The sequence below is a fragment of the Crassostrea angulata genome, chromosome 9 (genome assembly GCF_025612915.1).
Source record: "Crassostrea angulata isolate pt1a10 chromosome 9, ASM2561291v2, whole genome shotgun sequence".
NCBI lineage: Eukaryota > Metazoa > Mollusca > Bivalvia > Ostreida > Ostreidae > Magallana > Magallana angulata.
The window spans coordinates 21210814-21223878 of record NC_069119.1 but is presented as its reverse complement, the minus strand read 5'-3'; the positions used below and the strand labels follow the sequence as shown (position 1 = coordinate 21223878).

General features: G+C 35.0%; 1 protein-coding gene across 1 annotated transcript in view; it reads left to right on the top strand.

Annotated features, from left to right (window-relative positions):
- The first annotated feature begins 528 nt into the window (after positions 1-528).
- The window catches only part of LOC128163022 (sodium-dependent multivitamin transporter-like), a 28395-nt gene continuing 15858 nt past the window's right edge, over positions 529-13065 (top strand). Inside the window, exons 1-3 of the mRNA XM_052826481.1 lie at positions 529-1500; positions 2191-2547; positions 2732-2800. Of these exons, the coding sequence (XP_052682441.1) occupies positions 1489-1500; positions 2191-2547; positions 2732-2800 (438 nt within the window). The 5' untranslated portion in view covers positions 529-1488. The remainder of the gene's footprint in view (positions 1501-2190; positions 2548-2731; positions 2801-13065) is intronic.

The following is a 13065-nucleotide window of genomic DNA, read 5'->3' as shown; positions in this document are numbered from 1 at the left end:
GCCCAAAAATCATAATTGGGAAGGAGGAAGGATTTTTTGTGCAGGTGAGGGGGTAGGGGTACACAAAATACTGTAATTACAGCAGTAAATTTATATATATATATATATACCAGTATAGTATAGTTAGCCAATTGTTATTTTAAATGATATGTGTAATATAAAAATTCATTGATCGACAAGAAATAATAAACATTTTTTACCACCACTAACAAATATCAAATGATTATTAATTATTTTATATCTCAGAGTTGTTTTCTCATAGTAATCTTGCTTGAAATTAAAAAAAACAAATAAAATAAATCTTATTATTTATTTAGATTTAAAAATTTCAATGAGGTGGCTATGTGTAAGCATGTTAATTGATTTCTTGAACATAAGTTAAAAATGACGAATGATTTGAACATCGTTATTGATATGTTTTTGAGGAGATGAACTATGTTTAATTTACCTTTGCCATCACCATGATCAGACATTTTGTAGTTATTTGTGCCAGTTTACTCAGAATTGTATTCTAAAATCAATGTGTAATGCCACAAATTTAACATAAGTAATGGTAGTGTAATGCAATACTTTCAAAAATCTAGTGTAAAGCTGGCAATACATGGCTTTGATTTGCATGTATTTACAATTCTTATTTATGCATGTTTATTTTCAAAATTGTGATGATCTGGATAACTGAAATTTTATTTGATTAAAATTATTAAGAAAAGCTTTTAATCCGTTTTGAAATAGTCAATATCATTAAAGCTATAACAACACAGTTAAAGAACATGTTTTAAGAGTGTTTTAATTAAGAGTTTAAAATTATTTGATTTATTTACTCCAATTAGTTGTACTTTCAATAATTTTTTTACTGTGAAGAATCCCCTGCGTTTCTCCGTGATATGGGCTACTACGAATTGTTGGAAGCTGATTTAAAAGAAGATTATCACTCTGTTTGTGACTCTCCACCGGATAGGTTTATCCAAAAAAGGCTACAGTCATTGTACTACTTGAACCTGTTTGAATGCAAACAAGAGAAGACCTAAACTGAAGACGACTATGCAGCAAAGCTGTCCACACATAAAAATACCAAGACAACAAAAAGAAACCCTCACCAAGGAACGCCACAACGACCTTGTCAGCAAATACTATCTTCCACTTGATAGAATGCTTACGTTTTTCGTATTTATCGTTAGGCAATTATCATTTACCGAATTGTCTACGGATATTTTTGTGTTTGCTCTGCTCCTGATTTTTATGTATTTTCTTTGGTTATTTGATTTAGAACACTGTTTGTAATCGCACATTTCATTCAAGGGTTAATACCTGAAATTCAAAGGCATGCTCTACTTTCAAACCCAAAGACTATCGAAGAAGATTTCGTCATGTCACAACTCACTTGTAGACAACTCGCGCACAAAAGTGGCAGCTATGTTATGCAAACATAAAAGAACAGCAGAGGAGCTTCAGAAATCCATCGCAGACCTCTCAGCCGAAGTATAAGTGATGGCTACCGAGGTAAGGTGCATTTCTTTACAGCGACAATATGGAGATGGCCTCGTAACAAAACTAGACAAACCTACTGGTACATCCTTCAAATGTACTTTCTAGTATTTTGAAAATCTATCTGAGTTAATAATTGCTAAAACAAATTCTCAATATAATAGTTTATTTCCTTGAAAGCCTTTAGTCATATAATTTTTTACATTTTTAAATTTTCGTGACTTGCGATGTTGGAAGCATACGTCTACACTGGATTGGAGTAATCTATAAAGCCACTAATTTTTTAAAGCGACATTGCACATGTATGTTGTTTTACAAAACTACAATTTTTCTCAGAATAAGGTTGACAAAAATCATTACCCTACAATCTTAGCGACAGATGTAGAGATATATAATAAACACCGAGCAAGTACACTAGGTCAACATTAGTAACCTCTTCTACCTAATCTACAATCGATGGCTTAGTTTCATTTAAAATTGTTACGTCGATTTTGAATTTTGTTTCATGAAATTAATTTGTATACTACATGTAGTATTGGATTTCGTATTTCGAATCTCAAATGAGTTTGCGTATTGCTACGGCGCATAATCACGTCAGACTGACATCAATAGTCCTATCAACCATATAACCATATAACCAGTTGTGATACTGCTTTTTATTACATACTTAGTAATAAATACAGGGTTATTGGCATTATCTTGTAGGGCCGAAAAGGAGAAATGCTGCATGAAACAACGTTTGGCGTGGCAGATTACGTTGTATGTGTTCTTGCGTTGTGTGTATCTTTGAGCATAGGACTCTACTATGCATGCACTGGGGGACGCCAAGTAACGACGGCAGAATATCACCTTGGAAACCGAAATTTAAATTTTCTACCAGTTATGTTTTCTTTGATGGTAACGTCACAGTCGTCCATTTTGATTCTTGGGGTGCCTGCAGAGACCTACCTGTATGGTTTCCTAGCAACATTTACCGGCGTTGGATTCTGGTTTGCATACTGGTTATGTGCCAGGATAATAATTCCTGTTGTTCATCCATTAAGAATAACCAGTGTTAATGAAGTAAGACATCGAGGTTTTATTATTAATCCTTTTCTGCTTAATAACTGCAGAAGTTTAAAAAGAAAATCGGCATTATTTTATCTAGCATTATGGAAATGAAGTTGTTACATATAAAATATTTGAAAATAACGGAGTGTGAATTAATTTTCATAAAAATAATCATCTATGTTTTGTTTTATTTTAGTACTTTAAACTGAGATACAAAAACAACACTGTACGCATTCTTACAACCATTCTTTCGTTTATATTTTGGGTGAGTAATCTTTCTTTATAGATTTTACCGAGATCTTTTAACACATTGTACCTTTTTAATATTTCGTAAGTTGTACGATTACAAGTGTAGTAGTAGTGTAGAATTTTAACAGTATAGGATTGTGTGTGTGTGTGTGTGTGTGTGTGTGTGTGTGTGTGTGTGTGTGTGTGTGTGTGTGTGTGTGTGTGTGGTGTGTGTGTGTGTGTGTGAGAGGGAGAGAGAGAGAGAGAGAGAGAGAGAGAGAGAGAGAGAGAGAGAGAGAAAGAGAGAGAGAGAGAGAGAGAAAGAGAGGCAGACAATAAGGCAATGAAGTGAAGTTTTGAGATACCTAGATAGAACCAAATATCTTCACTACCTTTGTATGCTATGTATGTATTCAAAAGTTTCATAACACTTTTTAGTATGCAACATTGCCCCTGAAAAATAGAATAAGGAACTCCGTAAAATAATACTAGTAACCGGGCCATTTTCGACGAAGACCCCAGTCATTATTCTACGTAGAAAACAGACCCATTTTCCTGAAGAATAATTGTCATTTTCATAAAAATGAGCTCGATTTACGTGAAGAAGTATAATGACCCCCTTAAAAAAATTATGTTTTTCAGTATCTTTTGTTTTGGTTTTAAATATGTAAAAAAGTCTCAACAATATTGTACTTTTTATTGCACATGCAGTACACAGAAAGTAACGGAACTTATAACTCGTATACAAATAAACTTAAAATTAAAGAATTTGCATTTATGTACTCAAGAAAAAAAAAAGAAATTCTTTTATCACAACAAGATACTTTGGTGGCTGTTAAAGGATCCTATAAGCGGCCACCATAAGAATTGACAAAATGACTCATCACAACGAGTAACGTGCATCTCATTATTACGAATGAAAACACATTGAAATTATTTCAACATACAAGTCACTATATAATGAAATTCTGTTTATTTGCGATGACAGAATGTACTCTATATTGGTGATGAATTGTATTTATTTAAATTATTTCCCACACAACTAAGTACTAGGAAACAAGTGCAGTACCATGAAGTAATTATTAAACCAAAATTATGAAAAGCGCAATTCACTGTTAGGAATGATTACTCTAATGGCATATTATTATATCTTAAGCTCAAAAATACATTTTCTTCGTTTAACTTTCAAAAAATACATGAAAAATTCATATAAAATAACTGAAAACCGACATTGGTCTCTGATTTGTGAAATCACTTTAAAAAAAGGATATCTAATAGGACCTGACGGTCGTGGCCATTTTTAGACTATATAAATCTCCTTGAAGATAAGCTTTGCGTAAAGATATAGGAAACTGACCAATTTTAAAGCTAAATTTATGGACCTTGTTCTTTATTCACGTTAGTATGTGGACATAAATATCTTATGTTAACGTTTAAGGCCGATCTGATGTTTAATTTTTTGACCCCACAGCCTCCCTAAGAACTCTTTGTTATAAACATACTATTCTTCAGTTTGTTTCGGTGGGGGTCCTTTTTGTACGGGGGTCAATTTTCTTCATCTTTACGGTGAAGAAAAATTAAAAAGACGGACGTTGTGATGAATTTGGGGTTGCTCAGGGTCACTGGCTTAAGCAAGTTTTTCAGCTTACCAGGAATGATCTGATGATGTCTATGACTTGATTAACTTTTTGATGAAATTTCAATGGTTTATCTTTTTCCCCAAAGAAGTAAGAGTAAATCTCTCAATAATTTCCTAACAACCCCTGTTCTATTTAAAAAATTTATTGATAGCATTATCGATATAAAAAACGTGACCGACGAACAACATTCACTATCATTGTTACGAGGTTTTACTGTGCTGCAACATCTGTTTGCTTAAGTTTTCGTCTCGCTACTGGATTGGATCATTAACGCTCTGGGTGTCTGCAAAGTATCCTTTCTTTCTTCTAATATCGGCGTTCTTTGTCTAAATCTTCTACCGTTTTAAATTACTTATTCCTAGTATTTTAGGTATAACAGTATATTTACGTTTACCTACGTGATTGTACATTCCTTCAACTTAATCCGAAAAGAGAGCTGTGTATGTTGTTTAGTTTGATAAACTAGGCCTAGTAGTCAAAGCATGTAATGTTAATTTTGAGAAAATAATACATTTTCTAAATTAAGAAACTTTAATATGGATAATGGTTTTAACAATATATAAAAAAATAAATAACATATATCGTTTTTATATTGTTTAACACAAATATTAAGTAAATAACATTATATAACATTTTCCGTTTTCCATTCCGTTCCGCTTTTCGTTTCATTTTCCGTTCGACGTTTTAGCAAACGTCTTTGAATACAACCCTGGTATCTATAAACGACATTTAAATCTGATTAATACTGCCATATTCCGAAATAACTTAAACTTTCATTGGATTTTCATATACTAGTAAGTGTACCAGGCATTCATACTAGTTATACCAGTTTTTTAAAAGAAGAAAAACAGCTGGGTTTTTTTTATTACAACTCTCGAAAAACACTTTTAAATGTAGTTATCAATACGGCCATATTCCTACATGACTTTAGCTTTCTTTGGTTTTTCAATGTAAGTGTCCCAGGCATTCATACTCGTTTAACGCAGTTTCTAAAAGTAGAAACAACAGCTGTTTTTTTATTACAAATCTCGGAAAAGTAGTTTGATGATAAGTAAAAAAAAAAGTCATCATCAATATGTGGCTTTCTGCATACAGAAAGTCGGGAAGGATGGTCCTTTACGCATACCGTATTGCATTGTACTTGACAGTGGCAATTGGTTTTTAGAACGCAGTTCGCAGTTCGCAGTTCGCAATTGAATAGTGAACTGCGTTCTATAGAACGCAGTTCGCAATTCAAAATTTTGTGCGATTGAATAGTGAACTGCGTTCTATAGAACGCAGTTCGCAATTCAAAATTTAGAATTCATATTCGGGGCCCGCTTGCCTTATATGCAATTGAATAGTGAACTGCGTTCTATAGAACGCAGTTCGCAATTCAAAATTTAGAATTCATATTTGGGGCCCGCTTGACTTATATGCAATTGAATAGTGAACTGCGTTCTATAGAACGCAGTTCGCAATTCAAAATTTAGAATTCATATTTGTGGCCCGCTTGCCTTATATGCAATTGAATAGTGAACTGCGTTCTATAGAACGCAGTTCGCAATTCAAAATTTAGAATTCATATTTGGGGCCCGCTTGCCTTATATGCAATTGAATAGTGAACTGCGTTCTATAGAACGCAGTTCGCAATTCAAAATTTTGTGCGATTGAATAGTGAACTGCGTTCTATAGAATTTAGAATTCATATTTGGGGCCCGCTTGCCTTATATGCAATTGAATAGTGAACTGCGTTCTATAGAACGCAGTTCGCAATTCAAAATTTTAGAATTCATATTTGGGGCCCGCTTGACTTATATGCAATTGAATAGTGAACTGCGTTCTATAGAACGCAGTTCGCAATTCAAAATTTAGAATTCATATTTTGGGCCCGCTTGACTTATATGCAATTGAATAGTGAACTGCGTTCTATAGAACGCAGTTCGCAATTCAAAATTTAGAATTCATATTTGGGGCCCGCTTGCCTTATATGCAATTGAATAGTGAACTGCGTTCTATAGAACGCAGTTCGCAATTCAAAATTTAGAATTCATATTTGGGGCCCGCTTGACTTATATGCAATTGAATAGTGAACTGCGTTCTATAGAACGCAGTTCGCAATTCAAAATTTGGAATTCATATTTGTGGCCCGCTTGCCTTATATGCAATTGAATAGTGAACTGCGTTCTATAGAACGCAGTTCGCAATTCAAAATTTAGAATTCATATTTGGGGCCCGCTTGCCTTATATGCAATTGAATAGTGAACTGCGTTCTATAGAACGCAGTTCGCAATTCAAAATTTTGTGCGATTGAATAGTGAACTGCGTTCTATAGAATTTAGAATTCATATTTGGGGCCCGCTTGCCTTATATGCAATTGAATAGTGAACTGCGTTCTATAGAACGCAGTTCGCAATTCAAAATTTTAGAATTCATATTTGGGGCCCGCTTGACTTATATGCAATTGAATAGTGAACTGCGTTCTATAGAACGCAGTTCGCAATTCAAAATTTAGAATTCATATTTTGGGCCCGCTTGACTTATATGCAATTGAATAGTGAACTGCGTTCTATAGAACGCAGTTCGCAATTCAAAATTTAGAATTCATATTTGGGGCCCGCTTGCCTTATATGCAATTGAATAGTGAACTGCGTTCTATAGAACGCAGTTCGCAATTCAAAATTTAGAATTCATATTTGGGGCCCGCTTGCCTTATATGCAATTGAATAGTGAACTGCGTTCTATAGAACGCAGTTCGCAATTCAAAATTTAGAATTCATATTTGGGGCCCGCTTGCCTTATATGCAATTGAATAGTGAACTGCGTTCTATAGAACGCAGTTCGCAATTCAAAATTTTGTGCAATTGAATAGTGAACTGCGTTCTATTGAACGCAGTTCGCAATTCAAAATTTAGAATTCATATTTGGGGCCCGCTTGCCTTATATGCAATTGAATAGTGAACTGCGTTCTATAGAACGCAGTTCGCAATTCAAAATTTAGAATTCATATTTGGGGCCCGCTTGCCTTATATGCAATTGAATAGTGAACTGCGTTCTATAGAACGCAGTTCGCAATTCAAAATTTTAGAATTCATATTTGGGGCCCGCTTGACTTATATGCAATTGAATAGTGAACTGCGTTCTATAGAACGCAGTTCGCAATTCAAAATTTATAATTCATACTTGGGGCCCGCTTGCCTTATATGCAATTGAATAGTGAACTGCGTTCTATGTAGAACGCAGTTCGCAATTCAAAATTTAGAATTCATATTTGGGGCCCGCTTGCCTTATATGCAATTGAATAGTGAACTGCGTTCTATCTAGAACGCAGTTCGCAATTCAAAATTTAGAATTCATATTTGGGGCCCGATTGCCTTATATGCAATTGAATAGTGAACTGCGTTTTATCTAGAACGCAGTTCGCAATTCAAAATTTAGAATTCATATTTGGGGCCCGAAATTTTCAGGGGCATCTACTAGTGGTATTTCACTACCACTGTGAACATACGGTGATGCAGCTATCTCAAGTTTTTAAGAATCGGGCTAATATACAATTGAAAAGTGAACTGCGTTCTATCTAGAACGCAGTTCCCAATTCAAAATTTAGAATTCATATTTGGGGCCCGCTTGCCTTATATGCAATTGAATAGTGAACTGCGTTCTATCTAGAACGCAGTTCCCAATTCAAAATTTAGAATTCATATTTGGGGCCCGCTTGCCTTATATGCAATTGAATAGTGAACTGCGTTCTATAGAACGCAGTTCGCAATTCAAAATTTTGCAATTGAATAGTGAACTGCGTTCTATAGAACGCAGTTCGCAATTCAAAATTTATAATTCATACTTGGGGCCCGCTTGCCTTATATGCAATTGAATAGTGAACTGCGTTCTATGTAGAACGCAGTTCGCAATTCAAAATTTAGAATTCATATTTGGGGCCCGCTTGCCTTATATGCAATTGAATAGTGAACTGCGTTCTATCTAGAACGCAGTTCGCAATTCAAAATTTAGAATTCATATTTGGGGCCCGATTGCCTTATATGCAATTGAATAGTGAACTGCGTTTTATCTAGAACGCAGTTCGCAATTCAAAATTTAGAATTCATATTTGGGGCCCGAAATTTTCAGGGGCATCTACTAGTGGTATTTCACTACCACTGTGAACATACGGTGATGCAGCTATCTCAAGTTTTTAAGAATCGGGCTAATATACAATTGAAAAGTGAACTGCGTTCTATCTAGAACGCAGTTCCCAATTCAAAATGTAGAATACCTATGGGCCCCGGTAAAAAGTGAAAAAAATAAAGATTCAAATGAAGCATATTTTTCCCCTAACATTATCTATTGATATCTATTCCATAATAATTAACAAGTTTTAGCGCTGAATTTATTGTATATAAAAAGCACGAAGCTTTTAAACATGGTAGGGGTCAGCATACATTCGTGATTTTGTATAGTAAATCGACGACGGGCATTCATTTCAAAGCCTTTGTTTACTGTAAGCCTAACCGAGGACAAACTTGTTGGAAAGACAAAATGCGCATTAAGAAAACTCCTGTGAAAGTAAGAGGTTTGTACTACATTAGGCTGGGACCTAAAAAATGAAAAAAATATGAAAATTTCAAGGTTTTTCCTATAGCAATCGAAAGCTATTATACTCTGTCCCAAGATATCTTGGATTCTCATTTTGCTTAATTGCATGATATCTATAAATACCTCAGAGTTTAAACGATGTTCATTCAAAAGTATGCAAAATTTCCAAGATATTTCATTCGAAACGCCCCTGTTAGCTGATCAGGTTTCAATACAATGCTAAAAAATGTGATGTCGTTGCAGCAAGCCCGGATGATAACGTTGTAAAATTGCGCGATGTATTCCGAGTGTATTCGAATGGAGAAAAGATGTAAACATTCCCCGTTATAAATCTCCGTAAGGAATCGGTTTTCCTTCCTGTGAATTTTTCTGAGTGAAAGATGATAATGAGTCAATGAAATTATCTTGGAAAATATCCCTTTTAACTATTTCAATTGCACTTCTTTCACAGGTATGTGTATTTTTATTATGAGGTTTTTACAATTTTCACCTCTCAAAATATTTTTAAAATCTATTTTTTTGATTAAATATTGTAAAATTTGAAAATTCTAAACCGGTGAAAATATTTCAAATATAATGTACTTTATTCTTAATTGATATCGTCAGGTGTCCCATACCACCTAAAGTAAGTTTTCTTAAAGTAGTTTTCAAAGTCATTTCTTAATAATATGTTTACAGTGCGACTGTTGGGGCGAGCGCAGAAGGAACTTCACATCTTTTAATATTAATGCCATTTGTTTGTTTAGACGCAGTTCATAATCCGTTCTATTACCCTCAGCGTTAGCAACGCACTTACCAACGGGTAACATTAAAAATTGTTACATGCGCGAAAATTATGCGCGTACGGTTCGCCGTAGAATTCACGTTATTCCTATGTAAAAGCAGTTAGGTTTTCTTTAAAATTAAGACATTCAGTATAACAAAATAAATAGTGCCTGTTTGGGAGGATAACAGTTGAAATTGACACCCCTTGAAAACCATTGTCAACCTCCGCTTCGCGTCGGTTGACAATGGTTTTTTGAAGGGGTGTCAATTTCAACTGTTACCCTCCCAAACAGGCACTATTTATATAATACATATTGTATCATATGATACAATTATATATCATATAAACCAATATCATATTGTACAATATCGTATGATACGATAAAATATAATATAACAATATCATATAATACAATTTCATGTGATATAATTGTATATTACAGAAACCAATATCATATTATATTATATGATACAATATTATAGATACAATATTATATCATATAATATTGTATCATTATATACAATACTATACAGAACACTATCATGATACAATATCATATCATAAAATATAAAAAAAATGATACATATCATATCGTATCATATAACTTTTTACAATATAACATATGATATTATATTGTAACATATTAAACAATAGTGTTTCATATCATACAATACTTTATCATAGGAATCATGTTATATCATTTAACAACAACCACATCAAGCAGGTTTAAGTGAGGTAGGAAATTTCTTTAGCATCCTTGATAATGGAGATCAGGCTCTGCATCTGAAGCAACCTCTGCGCTTCATTTATAATATAGTTAAATCAACTTTGCAAGCTATCATCTATAAAACATGTGACCTGTTCCAAAAATCTAAACCTCATCCTGCATCCGTAACCAATGGCTCAGATTTAGCATACAAGCCTGTCAGGTGCATCAGTATCATAAGACGCATCGACCATGCAAGTTTGGTGAAGTTAGGACCAGTTATAACTAAAATATCATCATCAGAGGTCACCACCAATTAAAACCTTAACCACCTCCAGCATCCGCAACCTATGGCTGAGATTCAGCATCCATGCCTATCATGTGCATCTGTATCATAAGACACACCATCCATTCAAGTTTGGTGAAGTTAGGACCTGTAATAACTAAAATATTTTTTTATCATCCTTGATAATGGAGATCAAGCTCTGCATCTGAAGCTTCCTCTGCGATTCATTCATATTACAGTTTAATCAACTATGCAAGTTTGAAATAGTACTAATATCTATGTAACATGTGACCTGTTAAAAAAAACTTAACCTTATCCAGCATCCGAAACCTATGGATCAAACTCAGCATTCAAGCCTGTGAGGTGCATCAATATACTAAAACGCACCATCTGGTGAAGTTAGGACAAGTAATAACTAAGATATCATCATCAAAGGGCACCTGTTTCAAAAACTTTGACCAGGTCTTAAAACCTTAACCTCCTCCAGCATCCGAAACCTATGGCTCAGATTCATTATTCAAGCCGTTCAGGTGCATCAGTATAATAAGACGCACCATCCACACAAGTTTGATGAAGTTTGGACCAGGAGTAGCTAAGATATAATCATTAGAGGGCACCTACTCAAAAAACTTTAACCAGCACCAAAAACCTTAACCTCCTCCAGCATCCGAAACCTATGGCTCAGATTCAGCATTCAAGCCTGTCAGGTGCATCAGTATCATAAGACGCACCAACCATACAAGTTTGGTGAAGTAATGACCAGTAGTAAATAAGATATTATCATCAGAGGGCACCTGCAACAAAAACTTTAACCAGCTCTTAAAACCTTAACCACCTCCAGCATCCGAAACCTATAGCTCAGATTCAGCATTCAAGCTTGTCTTGTGCATCTGTATCATAAGACACACCATCCATGCAATTTTGGTCAAGTACGGACCAGCAGTAACTTAGATATTGCTATCAAAGGGCACCTGCAACAAAAACTTTAACCAGCTCTTAAAACCTTAACCTCCTCCAGCATCCGAAACCTATAGCTCAGATTCAGCACTCAAGTCTGCCTGGTGGATTAGTATCATAAGACACACCATCCATGCAAGTTTGGTCAAGTTAGGACCAGGAGTAACTTAGATATTGCTATCAAAGGGCACCTGCAACAAAAACTTTAACCTGCTCCAAAAACCCTAACCTCCTTTAGCATCTGAAATTTAGGATCAAGATTCAGCATCCAAGTCTTTCAAGTCCACAAGTAGGTCCAGATGCATCATCCATGCAAGTTTGGTGAAGATAGGACAAGTAATAACTTATATAGATAGAGGACCTGCAACAAAAACTTTAACCAGGTCCGGACGCCGACGCCGGGGGTATAGCATAAGCTCCCCCCGACTTCGTCTCGGTGAGCTAAAAACTAGAGAAAGCTGCATCACCATTTTTAACAGTGGTAGTGAAATACCACTAGTAGATGCCCCTGAAAATTTCGGGCCCCAAATATGAATTCTAAATTTTGAATTGCGAACTGCGTTCTAGATAGAACGCAGTTCACTATTCAATTGCATATAAGGCAAGCGGGCCCCAAATATGAATTCTAAATTTTGAATTGCGAACTGCGTTCTAGATAGAACGCAGTTCACTATTCAATTGCATATAAGGCAAGCAGGCCCCAAGTATGAATTCTAAATTTTGAATTGCGAACTGCGTTCTATAGAACGCAGTTCACTATTCAATTGCATATAAGGCAAGCGGGCCCCAAATATGAATTCTAAATTTTGAATTGCGAACTGCGTTCTATAGAACGCAGTTCACTATTCAATTGCATATAAGGCAAGCGGGCCCCAAATATGAATTCTAAATTTTGAATTGCGAACTGCGTTCAATAGAACGCAGTTCACTATTCAATCGCACTAAATTTTGAATTGCGAACTGCGTTCTATAGAACGCAGTTCACTATTCAATTGCATATAAGGCAAGCGGGCCCCAAATATGAATTCTAAATTTTGAATTGCGAACTGCGTTCTATAGAACGCAGTTCACTATTCAATTGCATATAAGGCAAGCGGGCCCCAAATATGAATTCTAAATTTTGAATTGCGAACTGCGTTCTAGATAGAACGCAGTTCATTATTCAATCGCACTAAATTTTGAATTGCGAACTGCGTTCTATAGAACGCAGTTCACTATTCAATTGCATATAAGGCAAGCGGGCCCCAAATATGAATTCTAAATTTTGAATTGCGAACTGCGTTTTATAGAACGCAGTTCACTATTCAATCGCACAAAATTTTGAATTGCGAACTGCGTTCTATAGAACGCAGTTCACTATTCAATTGCATATAAG